This window comes from Poromitra crassiceps (assembly GCF_964638095.1).
Source record: "Poromitra crassiceps genome assembly, chromosome: 27".
Taxonomy (NCBI): Eukaryota; Metazoa; Chordata; class Actinopteri; order Beryciformes; family Melamphaidae; genus Poromitra; species Poromitra crassiceps.
Genome location: NC_139650.1, coordinates 5,978,351 through 5,997,963, shown reverse-complemented (window position 1 = coordinate 5,997,963; position 19,613 = coordinate 5,978,351). Strand labels below are relative to the sequence as shown.

At 45.1% G+C, this 19,613-nt stretch overlaps 2 protein-coding genes across 3 annotated transcripts in view; one reads left to right on the top strand and one right to left on the bottom strand.

The window, feature by feature from the left end:
- Nucleotides 1-16,864, top strand: part of rbl1 (retinoblastoma-like 1 (p107)) — a gene marked incomplete at its 5' end in the record, with an annotated part of 33,397 nt that extends 16,533 nt beyond the window's left edge. The window contains 8 exons of the mRNA XM_083661912.1: nucleotides 252-491; nucleotides 5,815-6,086; nucleotides 7,900-8,076; nucleotides 11,885-11,956; nucleotides 12,190-12,277; nucleotides 13,257-13,405; nucleotides 13,843-14,013; nucleotides 14,621-16,864. Coding sequence (XP_083518038.1) covers nucleotides 252-491; nucleotides 5,815-6,086; nucleotides 7,900-8,076; nucleotides 11,885-11,956; nucleotides 12,190-12,277; nucleotides 13,257-13,405; nucleotides 13,843-14,013; nucleotides 14,621-14,830 — 1,379 coding nt within the window. The 3' untranslated portion in view covers nucleotides 14,831-16,864. The remainder of the gene's footprint in view (nucleotides 1-251; nucleotides 492-5,814; nucleotides 6,087-7,899; nucleotides 8,077-11,884; nucleotides 11,957-12,189; nucleotides 12,278-13,256; nucleotides 13,406-13,842; nucleotides 14,014-14,620) is intronic.
- On the bottom strand, nucleotides 2,120-5,346 carry LOC310799291 (E3 ubiquitin-protein ligase TRIM21-like). 2 transcript variants are annotated; one of them, XM_083661883.1, is made up of 2 exons: nucleotides 5,245-5,346; nucleotides 2,120-4,845 (listed from the first exon to the last, which is right to left on the bottom strand). In XM_083661883.1, the coding sequence occupies exon 2, from the start codon at nucleotides 4,841-4,843 to the stop codon at nucleotides 3,239-3,241; it is 1,605 nt and encodes a 534-aa protein (XP_083518009.1). In that variant the 5' UTR covers nucleotides 4,844-4,845; nucleotides 5,245-5,346; the 3' UTR covers nucleotides 2,120-3,238. The 2 variants fall into 2 exon arrangements, with proteins under 2 accessions (XP_083518009.1, XP_083518008.1); XM_083661882.1 differs by lacking the exon at nucleotides 5,245-5,346 and adding an exon at nucleotides 5,086-5,171.
- Nucleotides 16,865-19,613: the final 2,749 nt, after the last annotated feature.

Below are 19,613 nucleotides of genomic sequence, written 5' to 3'. Positions count from 1 at the left end.
CACATCACACACACATATCTGAAAACCGTAAACAGTTGTGCAGCCATTCACTTAGTTGGACAGTTTTGAGAGACATTATCGAGAGTTGATTTGAGTAAAGTTGTGGACCAGTGATGTCATCTGTGCATGAATGACATCACTGGTCCACAATTTTTAAGAGTTTAAGAATTTAGAGTCGGCCTAAACGCAAAGACTTTTATTGTGTGTAACGTCGATCTTATTCCCTCTGGAATCGTTCCCTCTCCTCCCAGACGTTCCGCCCTCCCCGCTGTCGGTCCACGACAGGTACAGCTCGCCGGCGGCCGGCAGCGCCAAGCGCCGTCTGTTTGGCGACGACCCCCCGGCGCCCGGCGTGAGCCCCGCCCCCTCCCCCGCCAAGAGGCTGACGTTCAGCACGGGAGGCACGCTGAAGCTGGCCTCCACGGGCAGCCACACCACCATCTTCACACTCAACACCAGCAACGGACAGCAGCTCAGCTTCCCACTGCAAGGTACACACACACACAAACGCACACACACGCACACACACACACAGGAACGCACACACACACACACACACACACACGCATACACACACACACACACTATCGTAACTTATTGAGTATCGCAGGGATGCCATCTTTTTGTAAGCCAACCCAGAAGTCTCTGCACTTGCGGTTCTTTCGTCTCAAAGTCTTTGGGTTTTTTTTGTGGGGATTTTGGTTAAATGCCTAAATTAAGGTCTGTGGTTAACAGCATGAGAGCGGAGCGCAGCGGTGATAATTACCGCTCCTCGCTCCCGGAGCGGTCCTTTCCAACCGCTCCAGACCGCTCCCCGCTCGATACAGATTTCACCCGCTCGCACTCACCGCTCCGCTCCGCTCAAAAGAATAAAAGAGATGAAAAGGCCAGGGTGTTTGCGTTTAAACGCCTGGGCTAATGGGCGTCGCTCACTACAAATAACATGAGCTCAGCAGAGTCGGCTGCATGTTCGTTTCTCTTCCTTCTCGTCTCGCAGCAGCTGGCAAGAAAATAGTGGGCGTGCACACGGCCGCGCACCGACGCATTCTGTTTCGAACATGTTGTGATCGAAACTGGAGCGGGACTGAGCGGTACTGAGCGGTACTGAGCGGGTGATCGGTGCCGCTCCCACTTTCGCTCCGGTACCGCTCTGGTCCCCGCTCCCCGCTCAAGCCAAAATCCATCCCGCTCCGCTCCACTCACATGCTCTGGTGGTTAACAATCATTTATGAAACGGTGAACTTCAGGTTCAGCACGATCATCTTCACACGTGAGGACCACTTTTATGACTTTTGAAGCGTTCTCTGAAAATGGCTTATTTGCCGGGGCGAGTCTATAAATTGTAGAAAATAATTTGTTCGGGTGGGTCGCGGGTGGATGATGTATGCATACAGTACATGCAAATTTGATGCCCCCCAACCATTCAATAGGTGAAGACACGGGAGGAAAATCTACAGAGGTTTAGCAGCAGAGGCAGCCAATCAGGAACCTGTTTGATACAGAGCCATTGTTTTTGCTTTGATTTAATTGGCTCACACAGTCAGAGAGAGCTTATGGTGGTCAGCAGGGACAAAGTTTAAAAAGGGCCAAAGACTGTATATAACAGCAAGATTCAAATGTTGTTGTCTGAAAAAGTTACCAGCCAGTGTGGCGGGAGAACTGTACTGGTTTATCCAACCAAAGACACATTCTGCTGGGTGCCGCGTGCGTGCGTGCGTGCGTGTGTGTGCGTGCGTGCGTGTGTGTGTGTGTGTGTGTGTGCGTGTGCGTGCGTGCGTGCGTGTGTGTGTGTGCGTGCGTGCGCGTGTGCGTGTGCGTGTGTGTGTGTGTGTGTGTGTGTGTGTGCAGACAGGAGCTGACTCATCGTTCAGCACATTAAGCATGTTGGCAAATTGGCAGGCAGACGGTTGGTGGAAAACGTGAAAGGACTTTTCAATGCAGGATTGAACTTGACTTCAGACATGAGTGTTTTCACCGTCGATACCTGAAGCGTAGACAGACCACTTACTCAATTTGCTGTTTAATGTGTTTTATTTAATGCTCATTAGTAATTGTGTAGAATTAAAATGCACCCAGGCAGTAATCACCTTTTTTACTTTGCCATTGTCACCTGGACATGTTACAACGAAGCTGGAAAATGTCACACTCCTGAAATAGTGATTACATTCAATGAGGTTTTTATGATCCCTGTGCTTGATGCAATGCAACAAGTAGTAACACCATACATAAAAGAAAAAGAGGATATCAAGAAAAATACATGATTTATAATATCAACCACAATCTGAAGTTTGAATGGTTCTTTAACTTTAACTAATCAATCAATCAATCAATCAATCAATCAAACCTTTATTTAACCAGAAAATAAAAACCCATTGAGACCGAGGTCTCTTTTTCAAGGGTGATTTGGCAAGAAGGGAAAAGCACATTACACGTTGGACAAGAATACAAGTACACAAGTACAAAACACAGTAGAAATACAAAACTTGTGTCAATAGACCACCGTCCACTCAAATTGGAGAGTAATTAAGACACAAACTGTCTAAAATACAAGTGCAAATAAAAACAAGCTTCATCATAAAGAGAGACAAGAGGCTTTATGATGAGAAGTGCTACACATCAAAGCAGGAGCAGCTCAGCTAATCTGTTGCTTCAAACTATATAAAGAGACCAGAAAGGCAAGTTTAAGACGGGTCTGAAGGTCGTTCCAAGACCAAGGGCCCAAATAAAAAAGACTTCTCCTACTTACTTCAGTCCACGCGGGTGGCACTTTGAAGCGCACCCAGGCACTGGATCTGAGATTTACACAACTCTGAATCATAAAAACGTACCAATGTTGCAACCTGCGTGTAGCAAGTGAGGACCAAGCAACCAAAGAGTAGAGCGTACAGTGGTGCGTCCTATAAGCTGAGTTGGAAACTAACATTTTCCCCCATAAAACTAAACCAGTTTACCAAGAAGAAGAAAGGTAAAAAGACAAGAGACATTAGTAGTTACTGGACCTTTTTCACAGACAGGAAGTCTAATTCTCTCAGTGGAGAGCTCCATTCAAAGAAGAAATTCATCTTCAAATATGCTTATTAAGACAAGTCTGTGAAGTGTTGTATCTGTTGTTCCATTCAAAGAAAAACACATTAGAATGGCTATAACAGTTACCTGGAGAGGGAGGGGGTGTACTGTATTTGCAAATTTGTAATTTTAATTTACAATGAATTATATGTGAGAAAACCTAATGATTAGTCTAATCTGTATGATTGACAGGAGAAATGATCAGAGGGGCAGAGTTTTTACCGCCATCATTAAGATTGGGACTGAAGAATGGGTAGAGTTCCTCAGTGAAGGTGCAGCCAGTGAAGGAGTAGATCAGAGCTGCAGCATCTACATCATAAAAGGAGACCAGACCCTCCTCATAATCCACAAACACCCCCACCTTCTGAGGCTTCGTCTTCAGAGAGAGGAGGACAGCAGGGGCAGCAGCAGCTTTGTACTCATTTCCATTCCTCAACACTATAGTCCAGGAGCCACTCTGTGGGCTCAGTGAGATGATTCCCTTCCTGTTGATCGACCCTCTGACCACTCCTAAATCCCACTGAGTATTTCCTTTAACCTGAACCTCGTAGTAAAACCTTCCTGAAGAGAATCTCTGCTTTCCTAAGACACAGGAACTAACAGAAAATCTCTCTGGGTTGTCTGGGAGATTCTTCTTTACATCACCACATTTTACTTGTTTCCCATCATCAGACAGGATGAGTTTGGCATGTGCTGTATCAGGATCCAGAGTCACATCCACTTCATACTGCTGGACCCTCTTCAGCTCAGCCTCAAGCAGCTCTTTCCTGAGAGTCTCCTCCAGCTGAGCCACAGCTCTCCTCACTGTCCCCTCATATGATGAGCGATGGACACCGACCTCTGTCCAGTCCTTGGTGTGTGGAGGAGTGTTCAGGGATGGGAAGCTTTGGAGGAGGTGGAGGTAGTCTTCGGTGCGTGAGAGCTCCTCCACCTCAGCGGTTCTCTTCATCAGCTCAGAGATCTCCTGTTCCAGCTCTTTGATGAAGCCTTCAGCCTGCTTCTCTGTTGTTTTCTGCTTCTCTTCAATCGTCTCAATGAGCTCAGCCTGGCCTCTCTCCACAGACTGCATCAGAGCAGTGAAGACCTGCACACTGTCTGCTATCTCTCTGTCTGCATCTTCTTTGCTGAGCTCCACTGAGTGTTTGATCTCCTGAATCTTCAGTCGTCTCTCCTGGATCTTCTGCTGAATTGCAGCCCCTGTCTTCCCCAGCTCAGCCATCTTTCCTTTGTATTCCTCTTTCAGAGGGACAATGTCATGTGACTTGTGGTCTGACTCAGTACAGAACTGACATACACACAGTTGGTCCGTCTTGCAGAAGAGCTCCAGTGGTTTCTCATGTTTCTTACACATCCTGTCTTCCAGGTTCTCCACAGGATCGATCAGCTTGTGTCTTTTCATGCTTTTGATGATGTGATGATGCTCCAGGTGAGTCTCACAGTAGGAGGCCTGACACTCCAGGCAGGACTTCAGGGCCTTCAGTTTGGTCCCAGTGCAGACATCACAGGGAACTTCTCCTGGTTTGGCTTTCATCTCAGGTAACTTCCTGGCCTGAGCAGCCATCTCATTTATGAAAGTATTGACATGCAGCTCAGGTCTTGTGTAGAAAAGCTTATTACACAGAGGACACTGGCACGGGACATTAACATCCCAGTGCTGCGTGATACACTTTTTGCAGAAGTTGTGTCCACATGGTATGGTGACTGGATCAGTGAACACATCCAGACAGATGCAGCAGAGAAACTCCTCTTCAGACAGGACACTGCTGGCAGCAGCCATATCTAGACACAGACCAAAAGTGAAAGTGTGAATAACAATACTGTAGCACACAATTCTTTCATATAAAAAAAATAGCAAGGTTAGATCATTGGAATATGATCAAAAGTTATTTTGAGTTGTGTATTTAAATTACACTTCACTGAAAACATCATTTGACAACTATCGGTGCACACTGAACACAGGGAAACATCCTATCTGGATTCAGCTCTGTTTAAACAGTCAATATGATCCGCTGTACTCACCTTTGTAACTCTAAGACTCTGATCTATTGTTGAGAAAGGTCTGATGAACTTACGTTGATTTTCTCTTTCGAGAGCAAGAGAGAGTCTCTTCTAACTTCAGCAGTTAGAAGCAGCTCTGAGTTCCTTTCGATTTCACTTCAGGAAGTAATGTTGACAAACCTCTCTTTTGCTCCGCCTCTTACAGCAGTTACAGTATAAACAAGATTGTAACCCGCAGCTTGCAGGTATCATCCTCAGGTCCTGCTATTGCATACAGTGGACTCCTCTTATTCACCTTACTGCGTTCCGATCGGCTAGTAGTTCCCTGCAAAGTGGACTGCACAGGGTATTCAGCCATATTACTTAACATGGCGGAATACCCTGTGCAGTCCACTTCAAAGGGGAACTACTAGCAGATCGGAACGCAGCCACATGTTCCAACACAGGGGTCAGCCAGTTACTTCCTATTGTGTTTACACTTCCTGTGACAGTACAGTACTAGTGAGCAGGTAAAACAGATGGTGTTTTGAACAGGAAGTCATAACACAACTGGGTCAAGTGGGCGGGGCTACATAAGGTGATATAGGCTTTTAATCATTCTTCAAACTCACACTAGTTAACTGCTGCTGGGTTCCGCATTTTCAGGTGGCTGTGATGTCACGCTGATTCTTCCTATTGGAAAATCATAACCTGTGATACTGGTTTTACTGTGCTTAAATTGACCTCGCCCGTTTGTGAATATCTCTCCAGGAATCAAGAACGATGGCGGTATAACACTGATCCAGGTTCAGCCCGGCCCGTGTGACTCGTCCGGTCCAGTCACAGCCCAGCTGCTGCTGACCTCCTCCCCCAGCCGTGCCCTGCTCTCCCCCGGCCGCGCCCTGCTCTCCCCCGGCCGCCCCCTGCTCTCCCCCAGCCGCCCCCTGCTCTCCCCCAGCCGCCCCCTGCCCGTGACTTCTGACCCCCAGCCAGCGACCAGCCGGCCACAACGCACTGGCTCACTGGCTCTGTTCTTCAGGAAGGTAGGTGCTGGAAGAGAGAGAGAAACACTGTACTCTGTCTTGTTATTTATATAGACGGTTTTCACCAGAGCGCAACCCCACAGCACTTCCTTTTTCTCAGCATTCGGCAAACTGCAGAAATATTCATTCGACATCGTTACTTTTGTTTTCGCCGCTCAGCTGTATAGACGGTTTTCACGGAATGGTCAGTCCTGCACTTGAATGTTTTTTTTTTTTTTTATGTCCATAGCAAACACTGCAACAGGAAGTGAGCGGGGGTTCAATTTAGAATGTTTTTGTTGTCAAGTTAAAACCGTCTATACTGTATTTATGTTTTGAGCAGTTTCATCTAGGAACTATTTTTATGCCTCCGTCGGCATTATGGTTTCGGGTTGTCCATCCGTCCAATGTTCGTTAACGCGATATCTCAGGAACGCCTTCGCTGAATTTTGTCAAATTTGGCTCAAAGGTCCACTTGGATTCAAAGATGAACTGATTACATTTTGGTGGTCAAAAGTTCAAGGTCACCGTGACCTCACGAGTGCCATTTTCTAGCTCGTCAACGCGATATCGCAGACACACGCCTTGACTGAATTTCGTCACATTTGGCTGAAACGTCCGCGTGGACTCAAGGATGAACCGATTACATTTTGGTGGTCAAAGTTCAAGGTCACTGTGACCTCCACGAACGCCATCTTCTAGCTCGTTAATGCAATATCTCAGCAACGCCTTGATGGAATTTCGTCGCACTTTGCTCATACGTCCACTTGGACTCAAGGTTGAACGGAGTACATTTTGGTGGTCAAAGTTCAAGGTCACTGTGACCTCACGAATGCCATTTTCAAGCTCATTAACAGAGTATCTCAGTAATGCCTTGACAGAATTTCTTCACGTTCGGCTCAAACGTCAAAGTCTGGACAGACATGGATGTCGACTTGGTTGGCGGAGACATATATCCGCGTTGCGGTCATTCTAGTCTTTCGACTGAACTACACCAGATAGCTGCTAGCTAGCTGCTGCTCTAGACGTTGCTAGCTGCAGCTAACACTGTAGTAAAGGTCAAAGGTAACTTTATTGTCCCTTCCAGGAAAATTGGTTTGCAGCCAGGTAATATAAAACACACCTCATACAAGACATACAAACGCAAAAAAAAAAAAAGATAAAAGACTAAACCTAAAAATAGGACCATGGAGGCAGAGAGGTTTTAGAAAGTACAACAGGTAGCAGCATCGGCAGAAGTGCATAAGTGTGGCAGTCTGTGCAAAAGGGCAGAAGCAGAAAAATAAAGCGCCACCTGCTGTTCATCAGTTGAATAGCAGCCCGGGACAAAGGAGAGTTTGAAGCACTTGGTCCTCATAGCCGACGACCTGAGGACAACAGCTCAAACAATACAGAACAATAAGATCAGATTCAATAACACTCCTGTAGAAAAGGGTCGTCATTACAGAAGAGACATTAAAAGAACGCATTTTCTTTCATTCTGTTAAAAGTCTCATGCTTTTACCCAATAAGCTACATGGGGAGTGGAACCCCCCAACCCTGTCAGTGTTTGTATGCTTTGTTAACTGTAAGTATCTGGTAGACTATAAAGACTTCCCAGTCCAGAGGTTGGCATTACACTTTAGCGTAATCTGTCATTTTGACAGACGGGGTTGTAAAAGTTCAGTCATTTTCTATTATTACCTGTGTTAAAATGACACAGCCTTCAGATTTCTCTGTTGTTAAAAAAAATTAATAAATCTGTAAAAGACAGAAAATATTCTGTTAAGCCGACCACTGTCCCAGTTACAGTATCTGGTATGCTGCAGTGGTCAGAGCGTGTCTCTGTGTGCAGGTGTACCACCTGGCCAGCGTGCGGCTGAGGGACCTGTGTGTGAAGCTGGACATCTCGTCGGAGCTGCGAGGGAAAATCTGGACCTGTTTTGAACATTCTCTGGTCCACTGCACCGAGCTGATGCGGGACCGGCACCTGGACCAGCTGCTGCTGTGTAGCGTTTACATTCTATCCAAGGTAAGAACACACACACACACACAAACGGGCCCCGCGAGGGCTTCTCCGTTCATTAGGAAAATGGTGATATTGGATTATTGACTGCTGCAGCTTCAAAAGTGCAAGAGGCTGCGGTGTTTTGTCAGAGCGAAAGGTGTTTCAGACACGAGTTTAATTTCTACATCTCATGAGCTTGCAGTTTCTCCTCGGAGGGAAACGACTTTCTGTCTTCTTGTGCCTGTCTAAAGTACACGAGACTCCCGAGGAAATCTGTCATTTTATTCAACAAAACTTTAGTATTTCAGCACTGAAAAAGAAATGTCGATAATGCTGTGTACACATGCATTACAGTATATATTGCAGTAATATATACAGTATACAAAAAAACACATCAAGTCAAGTTTATTTGTATAGCACATTTCATACACAGAGGCAATTCAAAGTGCTTCACATAAAATGGTTGACAAGAAAATAAAAGAAGAGAATAAAATGGACATTTAAAAGCATCACAACAAAACTTTTAAGAAAGAGCATAAAAAGTGTATTAACACATTGAGTGCCAGCGACACCATATGGCGTCAGTAGAAATTTACCGTAGAGTGCCAGCGACGCCAAATGGCGTCAGTAACTCCAAATTGTTTTTTTGACGGGGGGGTGTCGATCTAAGCTTCTTACGTCGCCTCTAACAATATTGTAGCTATTGGAGGTCGATAAACTATTTTACAAACCCATTAGGTGGCGACAGCACTCTCCTGATCAGAGAAAAAGGAGCCAAACACACAGAAATAGTCACTGGGGAAAAGGAGGAAATCGCATCGCATCCGTCCGTATGCATCGACGTGCATGAAGCACAACGAGCACAACGCCAGCTGTGCCCCGAGCAGCAGCATCCGCTGTCACAACTGAGCACCTCCGTGTACGCTGCAACAGCACATTCGCATAATCAGCCTTATTATTCCGAACTGGAAGCATGCGAGCCCGTGACAAACACACACGGAACCAAAAGGCTGGATGTCGCGCACCATTCACTGTGTGTGCGCAGCAAACTCAGCAGAGACTGAGAGCCAACAGACACATAAGACACACCCAGGAGGCGTGTGCAGTTGAGGGGGGGGGGGGGGAGCACGCAGAGCAGCATACACTTCACCCAGACAGACCCAGACATCAGAAAATTAGCTTCAGAGTCAGTGATGTGCTTGAAATGTTTAATTTCACAAAAGGCTCATTATCTCAGCTCGTAGAAAAAAAGGGGTGTTTTTGCTTCAATCAAGCTATCTTCTCCGGCTCATAACTAAAGAACGGAAAATGGGATCAATAAACTTTTTTTTGCAGGTGATAGAAGAGAGTCTCATCGTTATTTGTGCGTGTTCAGTGTTTTTAATAGTAATTATTAAAGAAATTATATGACTGTTTTAAAATGCATTGCGGCCTATGTGGCACAGCAAGCAACCTTTTGCCCAAGGGCCGTGGCACTCAAAGTGTTAACTCATTGAGTGCCAGCCACTTTTGGAGAACGGACGCTCCCAGTGCCAGAGTTTCAGAGCGTTTTCAGTGATTTCCCGAGGCCCACAGAATATTGTGTGATATTACTATGTAAACACCGAACACGCACAAAGAACGAGGAGACTCTCTTCTATCATCTGCAAAAAAAAGTTTATTGATCCCATTTTCCGTTCTTTAGTTATGAGCCGGAGAAGATAGCTTGATTTAACCAAAAACAGCAATTTTTTTCTAGAAGCTGAGATAATGAGCCTTTTGTGAAATTAAACATTTCAAGCACATCATTGACTCTGAAGCTAATATTTTCTGATATAATGACACCTCAAAAATAATTTCCTTCAATAAAAGAGTGAAAACAAAGGAATTTTGTTTGGCCAAATTATATTTTTTAGCTGCAACCAGCAATGCTGGCCCCTGCGTGCGCAGACCCTACACCTTCTTGCTGGTCTTGATTTACTGCTGGTGGGCATCAGATAGCCTATTCTAGCTTGTTTGCTCTCTATGCATCGAGCCTGCTGCTGCCTGGGTCTGTGTGTACTGTCAATGGTTGTATGCTGTAGTGCCCTGCGTGCCCCACCCCCCTCCTCCTCCGTGGTGGGAGGAGTGTCTCTGCTGCGGTTTGCTCTGAGTTTGATCTGCACTGAAAAGTCCGCTGCATCCCCCCGCTTTTTTACAGCGTGTCCCCGGCTCCCAGCTGAGAATAATGTAACTTTTCAGAAAGACGCTGGTGTCGCCGTGTCGGCAACTAAATCATATGGATGGGCTATCGCAGCGGACACAGATGGGGCTCAATTGTGGCAGCAGATGACTGCTGTTCACAGGCACAGCTAACGTTATGCTTCAAGCATATCGATGCGATTTCCGTTTCCTTATGACTTCTTCTCTCTTTTCTCCTGGCCTTTGTCTAATCTGGAGAGCACTGTCGCCACCTAAGGGTTCTGTAAAATAGGTTAGACACATTCAATAGCTCCCATATTGTAAGAGGCGATGTAAGAGGCTTAGATCGACATCCCCCCGTCAAAAAACGCAATTGACGAACATGTTCGTCCTTGGCACTCTACGTTACTAAACGAAATGACGAACATGTTCGTCCATGGCACTCAATGAGTTAAGCAACAGGCGCAGCAGTTACAAAAAAAGCAAAAAACTTATAGAGGACTCATTGGGTTTGCATAATAGAATAAATCAATTTTTCTATATTGAATCCCCCGACATCATGACTATATAAGAAACATGACTACACACACATGATTGGAAAAATGTCCATACCTTCATCAGTGATGGTTGGTTCCCTGTTGGTAGAGTGGACAAACGTATCAACCACAGCTCAAACTTAGCAGCGTTTAGCTGGTGGCTGATGGTCATTTCTCACCCTGTCAGAATGAAAATTCCCCCAACCTGAGGTGTGAGCAAGTCAACTTAAGCTGTGTTCACACCAAGATATTTATTTTTCGCTCTGTCGCTTGATTCAACCCTTTGGAATCGCTCTGTCGCTCTGTTTAAATCGCTCATCAACAGGCACACGAATTGACGGACATGTGGGGGTTATAACGTTACGCAATGTCATGATATTTGTCCACTACGAGCCACCGTCATTGTTTACAAGCTAAAGCCTATCAGCGTGCTCCTAATGCGAGCTCCATACCGGTAGTACAGACTTCACTTGATGTCAGCTGTCAGCCTGTGTCAATGCGGTTTGTTGCCACACAATAAACCAGCGGTTTGTTCCAAGCCAGTGTGATCCTTGACTCACTCTTCTCACACGGCAGCCAATCAGCGTTGAGCGGCGAGCGACTGATGCCGGCGTAATTTCGCTCGAGTTGGGATATTTCATCTTGAGCGACGAGCGTATTTTCTCCCTATCGCTCTGTCTCTGCCGCTCGGACGCCCAGCGATTATTCTCCCAGGCGAATATACGCTCAATCGCTCGTTTGCATTGCAATGTAAACTCGACGCCAGCGAAAAACTTTAATAGGTCGGTGTGAACGCAGCTTTACACATTCACAAAACAGAATTTAAATTCTGTCGTCTGCTGGAACAAATCTCATCACTTTCAAAGTAATTTACACAAACACAAGATCTCAAGTTACAGTCAAGTCCCAAGTCAAGCCCCAAGTCTTCTCTTCACAATTCAAATGATGACTCGAGTCTGACTGGAGTCATTTGACTCTATCGCCCCCCCAACCCTGCATTAGTGCCGCAGACCAAACAGTTCCTCTGGGGATTTGGCAACAGCGCCGCAGGATCGAGGCGAGAAGTTGATCTTGGATTATGTCGCTCTGCATCTGTGACTGTTGGTGATTTTAACGAAGTTCTAATGTGTCTGCAGATCACCAAAGAGACTCACACCTTCCACGACATCATGAAGTGTTACCGCAGCCAACCACAGGCCAGCAGCCATGTAAGACACACACCTACACACGCACGCACACACACACACACACACACACACACACACACACACACCTACATACACACACGCACTCTCTCATGTTGCTGTTGATGCATCTTCTTTTTTTCTCTTACCAGAATTTAAAGTTTATATATTGAGTAGCTTACAAAAAAATAACAACGTTCTGCCTCTGTGTGTGTGTGTGTGTGTGTGTGTGTGTGTGTGTGTGTGTGTGTGTGTAGGTGTACCGCAGCGTCTTAATACGTCGCACTTCCAGGGAACAAGTGGCTGATGAGAACATGGAGGTGGATCCTGCATCAGGTGGCGAATGTAAGAATTCACACACACACACACACACACACGCGCGCACACACACACACACACACACACATTCTCTCTCTCTCTCTCACACTCACAGTCACAGTCACACTCTCTCTCACACACACACACACACACACACACACTCATAGACACTCACAGTGTGTGAGGCAACATTATAGACACGGATAGCAGAACACCGCAGTACAATCAGAAGCTGTGATGAAAAAAGCTCAGTAGCAATCCATTTCACACACAGGCACACCACAATGTCTCCCAACTCAGATACGTGGGCATCGAACATGTTACTGCCCGTAGACGTGGGGGAAACATGGACAATCTCCTCCTAAAAAGAGAATTATGGTGGATTGATTTTTCTAGGCACCATGGCACCCATTGGACTCAATGAAGACTTTGATGTCAGACGTTACTTGTGAGGCCTCTGTGCTGCACACTCATATCCCAGTTGTTTTTGCCTTTTATTTATTTTTGTCCTTTTGATACAAAACTGTATAAATGAACATTCTCTGTGAGATGCTTAGAGAGCCCAGCTGACTCTGATAGCGTCCAATTCTAAATAATATGTTCAAATCTCTGTCTATTCTACTATCTATACTCTATAGATCTACTATACAATGATTACTGTGTAGAGCTATTATATGTTGTTGAGTTTTATTTGGAGAGCTGAATAGGCTCTGCCACCATTTTCCTTTTCCTTAGACTGTGATGTATGCATTGTGAAACTCCTCTGAAGATTGTACCTGGGTCTGCCTCCACACCACTAGGTGGAGACAATGACCCATGAAAAAGCTATTTAAGCACTTCCTTTTGTATGTATTTTTCACTTTGACACTGACGAAGGCCCGAACCAGGCCGAAACGGTTTGTCATAATAAATGTTGTCCACGGGGAGCTACTTAAACTTGTGTTTGCGAGCCCTTTTTTCGTTTAACATTATAGACGCTGACGTCGTCATCTATGTGTCTCCTCAGCCACAGAGAAAGCCAATCAGATCAAAGGAGAGGCGGATTCTGACCAATCGGGAGAGGAGGAGCGCAGCGACCTCATCCAGTTCTACAACACGGTCTTCGTCCTCAAGATGAAGAGCTTTGCACTGCGATATACCACCCACGAGAACAGGGTATGAAACAAACACACACACACATACAATATTTTTGAATGTTAGGTTATATAGATTATGATATATGGGATGTATTACTGTTTTTCTCTATGTAATGGGTTTCTATGTCCTGTATTGGATGTTTATCACCCTGGGCGGTTTGGATGGTTAAGATCGTGGAGCTTGTCAGCCTATAGGTGTGTGTGTGGTGTGTAAACATGGACGTGGTTTCCATTTTTCAAACCTTTTGACCTGACGAAGATCCAAGTAGGTTCGAAACGTTGCCATTATTAAACTTCTGTGGCATGGAGCAAAGTGTGCAGGCATTACCCCTTCTTTCGTTGACACAGTTTTCTGATAGCCTTGCACCTACGAGATGTGTGTATAATTAATCTCCTTTAACAATTAAATGTGTTAATTGTGTGTGTGCGTGTGTGTGTGTGTGCGTGTGTGTATAGATGGACGCCCCTCCCCTCTCTCCGTTCCCCTCGGTGCGGGCTCAGCCCCTCTCTCCTCGCCGTATCTCCCAGAGACACTCCGTGTACGTCTCCCCCCACAAGTCCTCCTCCTCTGCCCCCACCCTCACACCCAACTCCTACACCTACAAAATCAACGGCAGCCCGTCTAAGGTGAGCACACACACACACACACACACACACACACACACACACACACACACACACCTCAACACAGGTGTACATTCATGGTTCCTTTCCAAAATGCAGCTCAGGGTTCCCACAGGTCCTTGGGAGAGAAAAAAATGCCTTGAAAGTTTTTGGAAATAGACAAATGGAGTCTAGACATGGGTCATTGGAAGTGGTTGAATTTATATACCTGTGCAAGAATACAAATTGAAGTTATTTTGACATTTTTTCTTAATGTTAGTAAGATAGGCTACGTTTCGCTGTCTGCACGTAGCCTGCCGTCACTGTAACACAGCACAGTTGAGCGTGATCACACGTTCAAGCCTCTCTCTCTCTATTTAATTATTGCCTGTGAGCTTCTGTAAAACCTGATAGTTCTCATTCTATAAATTCTCCGTGTGGTAACAGTAATTAACTTAGAGTCGTGTCTCACACTTTGCCATGTTGGGTCCTTGAATTTGAGGGAATTGGACCTGGAAAGTCCTTGAGTTTGATGTGACAATGTTGGAACCCTGTATGTATCTTATTGAATTTTGCTTCTGAAAATGAATCTCTCTCCTGTTTCTTTCTCTCTCTCTCTCTCTGTCTCCAGGAGTTGTCGGACATCAACCGGATGATCCGGCAGGGCTGCGTGAGCAGGAAGAGGGCCTTCACCATGGAGGGCGACGTGATGATGTCATCAGCGTGCGACTCCCCCAGCAAGAGGGCGTGTCCCGAGAGCAGCAGCAGCAGCAGCAACAGTAGTCCGGACGTGCTGCTCAAACGCCTGCAGGACGTGGTGTCGGAGAGACAGAGCCACTGACCGACCGACCGACAGACGGACGAACAAACGTCTCAAATGTAAAAACGTTAATGTGAAAGTAATGAACGGGGGCTTTTCATTCCGCGCCGTTTTTCTCCGTTAAAAGTAGACCGCGGTCAGTCGTGGGAACAGCTGGCGCGTCCCAGATGTGTGCCTGGCTCGGTCGAGACAGCTCTGGAAGGACGAAGCGGGAGAGTGTCCTTCTGTGACGTACAGCTGTGAGTCTGCCTGGAAATAACGGGCTTTTCTTTCATCGCCGATCATCGATTTCATCGTTCGTAAAACCCCCGCAGCACACGGCGTTCTATGTGCCAGTTCGTTTCATTTGAATCACAGTTTCATGAGTGCGCTAAGTGTCGTCACGACAACCAGAATTGTTGTTTTGATACCGGTACTGAGTTATTTAATTTTTGTATGTAAAATTTACATAAGGCAAAAAACAAGAAGAAAAACAAAAAGGCTTTGCCGAGTAACTACTGTAACCCTAACCTCAGAATTTTCTGACTCAACTTCAGTAGGAGGATGAAACGGTTCCTCCATTGGATGATCAAATTCTTTCATTGGATGAAACCAACTGAAATAAACGAAACAAAGATAATTGCCGCCGAGCTAAAAACCAGGCTGATGATGTTGGTTCCAAAAGTTGACATTTTGGACGGAACAGTTTTTCACTCAACAGCAACACTTGACTCCTGCACAGGGTGTTTGGTCCTTGTCGGCTCTGTTAAGTGAAATAGTTCCACATCACTCCTGGCAGCAGTTTTATGGAGCGGTTTAGGTGAAGTGGGATTCAGGGCAACACGGTGAACTGTTTAACACTGTTCAGTGTTTTCAGCTGTGGGACTGCTGCGGGTTACAGTCAAAGACTGACACTCTTATCTATTACAATCTGAACTATGTCCATCTGTGCTTTTCATCTCACAGAGCTCATTAAGGTCAAAGGTTATTGCACTCCTATAATAGCCAACATTGAATTTGGTTGTCATGACAACACTAGAGCGCACATCGTTTTATCCATGCGTGAGTTTAGTGGGAACCAAACCCGTTGAGCTGCACAGGCCCAGAAACACGGTGTACAATTTAAAACTCAAGCAAGGAAGAGGAAAACACCAGCATCGGAGCGACCACCCGCTTCAAGTTAGAACACGTATTTGAAAAGGATTTCAAATAGTTGGAACTTTTTGAAATAGGCTAGTCGAGCCTCACGCTTAACGTGGATACACTTTTCTTCGTCAGCATACGACAAATCAAGCACCATTGTATTTTTCTACGATCGAACATGTCTTCCACTACAGTGTTTTCGTAGTTCTTGCTTTTTTTCTCTACTTTTTATAGAGATTTTATGAAAAATATGCTAAAAGGGTATTTGTCTAATTTTATTCTCTTACTAATCTGTTGGACTATTTCTACAGATTTTTCTTTTTTGCGGTTAAGAACCAGACTGTCGTTTTTGGATTGTTCCCTCCTGTAATAATGGCGATACGATTGCTGGATTGCAGCAGCATTGTTCTCTTTAAGTGTGTAGTATCTACACTCTGTTTTCTTCTTGAATATAACGTTTTATTGGTTTTCTGCGTCTTCGTTCATGCAGCGGTACTGTTTTTTGCCCCCCTCTCTGAAACGCTCGTAAAGTCAAACTGTAGAGTTCTGAAAGTTTAACATGACCATGTTCACACTTGTGAAAAATGCGTTTTCTTTTGTTTGATCTGTATTGTTGGCATCTGATTTCCAAGAGTGCACTAGCTAGAGAGAGGGGAAACACACTTGTTACAAAATGCTCAATATAGGATTCGATTTTTTTTTCACCCTCCCAGACGATCTAAAAATTCTGGGTGGTCCCTTCGTACGAGGTTGTAATTGTCATTATTTCCTTCATCTGTTATCAAGTGAACCTTGGATTTGGTGCCTCAGCTGTTTATGTTTTAAATAACATAATTGTGGCGGCTATTATGTTAAAATCTCATATTTCTTCTAAAAAAAAAAAGAGAGACACTGAAAGCGATCAGTCATAGTGTGTGCGTGTGCTCACACATTAGGGTATGAGACTGTTGTCATTGTAAATAATTGTAAAATAAAGTTTCTGTTTCACATCATTTTGTCCAGTAAAACCTTTGATCGGTGCCAAGGAGGGCATGAGATGCAAGCTGTCTGGAGACTGCAGGGTCGCAAGTTTGATTCCCAGCACAAGTTGAGGAAATATAGATTGCAATGTATGGGGAAATTAACGTGAAATTGAAGTGAATAAGGTTTGTCATTTGAAAAGGTTGTCATCCAGAGCTGGAAGATGATGCAGAGAGTGAGACAAAGTTTTAGAAATTCCACAGAGACAAAAACTGAAGCTTTATCCACTGATCATGAAATGGAGGCCAACTTTGTTCACTTATCAAATATTTATGAGCTTTTGCATCAAAATATCATTTGGATATTTTGTTGCGATAAAAACAAGTCCGTCTCCCATTCACTGTCAATGGACCAGCTCAAGGGTGTCTCTCGATGCTGTTATCAGGAGAGACTTCATGATGAATCTTGTATACTGTATGTTTCTATACTTTATTTTGTTTAAGCATGTGTCCATTGTACCCCAATCCACAACAACCCAACTACCGGTATGTAATGTATGGTCTTATGTACATAATAGTAAGCATCATAAAGTATTAGAAATGTGTTTCAATCCAAATTTGAAATATTGCCATTTATGTTTTTTGTAAGCTTTTCTGATACTGGGTTTGAATTGGGTGTGGTTATGTTGGAGTCGAGACTTATTACACAATAAGAGCACTGGAGATAGTTCAGCAGAGACGCCTCCACAGTTTCAGAGAGAATACTGCTTAGGTTTTTAATGATTTTGAAACCTAATTGTATATACTTGGCAGTGACATTTTTAATCGTTTGAATTTGGCTGGGTGGTTAATAACACATTTTTCTGCGGAGTGACAAACTCAAAACACGTTTTTTTTGTTTTGTTTCCAGGAGCTTTAAGCCTTGTTGCAAAGCGAAATTCTCCTTTTTTTGGACAGAAAAGTCTTAACAGATGCGGAGTGAAGTGTGTGAGGTTGGTCAGGGTCCTCCTGATGATGCAGCATGGAGCTCCAAGAGAGAGAGAGCATCATGCATAATGCATGGTCCTGGGCCTTGATCGCCCCGTTGCCATGGCGATCCTGTCACTTTCCATTTCTACACTCTGAATCTCACTAAATGTGTGATGAATTATCTTAAGATGCGCCGGTGCAGCGACCAGAACACATACGCTTAATCCAGCTTTCCACCCACAGAGACGGTGTTACGGGTGTGGTGTGTGTTTGTGGCCTGTGTTAATGTTTGCCTCTGCTCACTGATTCTCTCCAGGCCCTCCCACCCCCCCTGCTGTGGCACCTGTGCAGGAGAGCACAGGTGTACTCACTCTGCCAATCAGAGGCTGCAGGTTAAAACCTTGGAGAGACAGACAGCCAGTCCCAGTGGGCCATCTGACAGCTTCGTGTGGTGCTTAGCACTTGTGGACCGGTGTCGGTCAAAACGAAAGCTTTACAACTCTTCTCTTCAGTTTGAGAGTGGCCGCCTGTTGTGTTGACTCTCTTTTGAGAGTGTGGTTGCTTCATTTGGTTAACCTCAGCTTTTATGTTTATTAATCACTCTTCCTTTGTTTCAGGAAGCAGTCCTGTGTTGGTCCGTCCGATTTGATCCTTTGGGTGTGTCGTGTCTTATTGGTGGTTTGGAGTGCATGCCGTGCTGACTCCAACTCCCAACCCGCCTGTTGCGTTGCCATGACACTTCTACCCCTCTCCCTCGATTCCCCAACAGGGGGGCTGGTGGAGACACACACACACACAGGCTGTCCCAGGCTAACAAACTGTATTAACCCAGAGGTCCTTTAAAGAGCTCCAAGGAGTCCCCAAGTAAATGGGACATCATAAAGTGGGACATGTTGAGGTTTTTGCTTATTTCTTGGTATTCCTGGTAAGGACTTTGAGCAGAATTTCTTTGACTGATAAGTGAAAATGAACATTACTGTTTCTATCCCAAAGCAGTTAGAGAGAGAGAGAGCTAAGTCCTTGTTTTAGTTTCATAAACATATTTTTTTAGTTGCCTAAACAAAACAAAAAAATCATTTGCATATGATTTTGTAATGATACCAAGCGAGATAACCTTCAGCTGAAAAGGTTGTGTCCAATTTGTGCCCTTGTCACATAATTGAACTTGAATCTTCTCATAATTCTACAACGCATCAATCTGCATTTGAGAGATTTGGTCAACTATTTCCAAAAGCACCTGAAGGCAGCATGATGTTCATTTGATAGGGCGACCAAAGTAAAGATGACAACCCCCCCTCCCACACACACACACACACACACACACACACACACACACACACACACACCTCTATGGCTAGCCTACAGCAGAGCTAGCAAACATCACAGGACTTTTTTAATGGTGTTGCTGGACTCCGCACCAGCTCACAGGTCGACCGGCCCACCAGGGAAATGTCCTGCCTCTCCAGATGGTTGCACCGCCCCTTAACCCAGCCGGTGACCTTTGACCTTTAAGCACTCTCTCTCTCTCTCTCTCTCACATACACACACACACACACACACACACACACACACACACACACGAAGGTACTTGCGGCTGTTTGCCTGTGTGATGACAGTGTGTTTAAATATATTCTTCCCGTGGGACAGGAGTCAGTTCTGTTTAATCAGTCCTTTCACTGCAGCTGGAAACGTTCTCCTCACACTGAAGCAGGTTGAACTTCAGCTTCAGAGACATTTGATCAGAGGAGGCACCA

Bases quoted from the DNA above. Each gene is read 5' to 3' on its own strand.
- LOC310799291 (XM_083661883.1), bottom strand. From the start codon at position 4,843: ATGGCTGCTGCCAGCAGTGTCCTGTCTGAAGAGGAGTTTCTCTGCTGC.